The sequence below is a fragment of the Priapulus caudatus genome, unplaced genomic scaffold (assembly GCF_000485595.1).
Source record: "Priapulus caudatus unplaced genomic scaffold, Priapulus_caudatus-5.0.1 Scaffold574, whole genome shotgun sequence".
NCBI classification, from domain to species: Eukaryota; Metazoa; Priapulida; class Priapulimorpha; order Priapulimorphida; family Priapulidae; genus Priapulus; species Priapulus caudatus.
In genome coordinates, this window is record NW_014577635.1 from 197,080 (window position 1) to 198,456 (window position 1,377).

Consider the following 1,377-nt stretch of genomic DNA (forward strand, 5'->3'; position numbering starts at 1 on the left):
TCCGTTGCGCGGAGGTAATAAAAATAAAAATATATATATACATAACTGATATGTAACTAACTGCCATGACTAATGCAACCCTGTGTGGGAAGAGAAACGTGTTTCTAGAAACATAATTTATTGATTCAGCTTCCCTTTAACACGAGCTTACCTCCAGTGTTCAGAACCCTTTTCATTGATATTCTCTGCAAAGAACACTAAGCCCACTGAAAGAGAGAATCAAAGGTTTTAGGCCTAAATATAAAGAAACTAACACTAAATTGCCGTTTTGAAAGTGCCTATATATGACCAAGAAGTTAAAACCAATATGTGTTAATATCATTGCAACCGATCACAGGTAATGGTTATGTAAATCATCGTATATATAGCAACCATGCACTGACCAGGAGGTGGTACTTACAAAAGCCAACAAATAGAAAGGCCTGTATGTTGACATAATTCCTAGAAGTAAAGACCATCAAGCTGCATAGCAAGTGGACGGCTATCAACCCAATGAGCCAGGGCTCACTCCAATCAATCTGTACATGAGACCAAAAATGAGATAAAATATAAACAATCTTAATTCATCAAACCATGTCCTCACAGATCATTAAAATATCATCTATAGGTTGATTAAATGGCACGTAGCAACACTGCATATTGCAGTTGAAAATGTTTACATTTTCCTATTAACTATAGAAACAAAATTCCAATATTAAAGGAATAGCCAAACCAGAAGATCAAACTTATTTTAAGCAAATTTAGCAAATTACGCAACTAAATTTCGATGGATCTATGGAAGTGGAGATGAATGCAGTAAAAACAAAGATCACTAGCTGATGCACTCTTCTTTGTAGCAAACAGCCAGCTACATGTGTCATAATTCATTTAAACACTGCATGTGATATTGGCTTTACCTTGGTGCAGAAGCCTGTGCTATGACCAGGCTGCAAAATGGGTTACTAACCGCATGCAGTTAAAATGCAAGCTGACCCATTTAGTTGCAACTGAAAGCTCATACACAGCCCAAAAAACATTCTTCATCGACATCATCCAGATATTATGATTCAGAGATTCAGAGACTGCCAATTCAAAGAGTGATACATGTGGCTAAACAGAGGAATTGCTCCGATCTGTGATTGGGAGATAAAAATAGAATTCGTGACATCTCTCAAGTCTGTCAAGATATGACACACATACAACTCGATTGATAGCAAAACCTAGAGTAACTGTAAGGCCCCTCTCTTTTCTTTTTCTCTTCTTCTCTCCCCCTTCCCATATGCCGGGCTTCCTGTGTCAAAACGAAACATCGGCTGACGTTTTTGAGCTAATCAGAGGTTGGAGTGACGTTGACCTAAACCATAAACGGAGGAATTGCTCCGAATACAACACAAACGC

General features: G+C 38.0%; 1 protein-coding gene across 1 annotated transcript in view; it reads right to left on the reverse strand.

Annotated features, from left to right (window-relative positions):
• The window catches only part of LOC106811784 (transmembrane protein 18-like), a gene marked incomplete at its 5' end in the record, with an annotated part of 1,740 nt that extends 814 nt beyond the window's left edge, over positions 1-926 (reverse strand). Inside the window, 3 exons of the mRNA XM_014815500.1 lie at positions 152-206; positions 401-557; positions 897-926. Of these exons, the coding sequence (XP_014670986.1) occupies positions 152-206; positions 401-557; positions 897-926 (242 nt within the window). The remainder of the gene's footprint in view (positions 1-151; positions 207-400; positions 558-896) is intronic.
• Between the last annotated feature and the right edge of the window lie 451 nt (positions 927-1,377).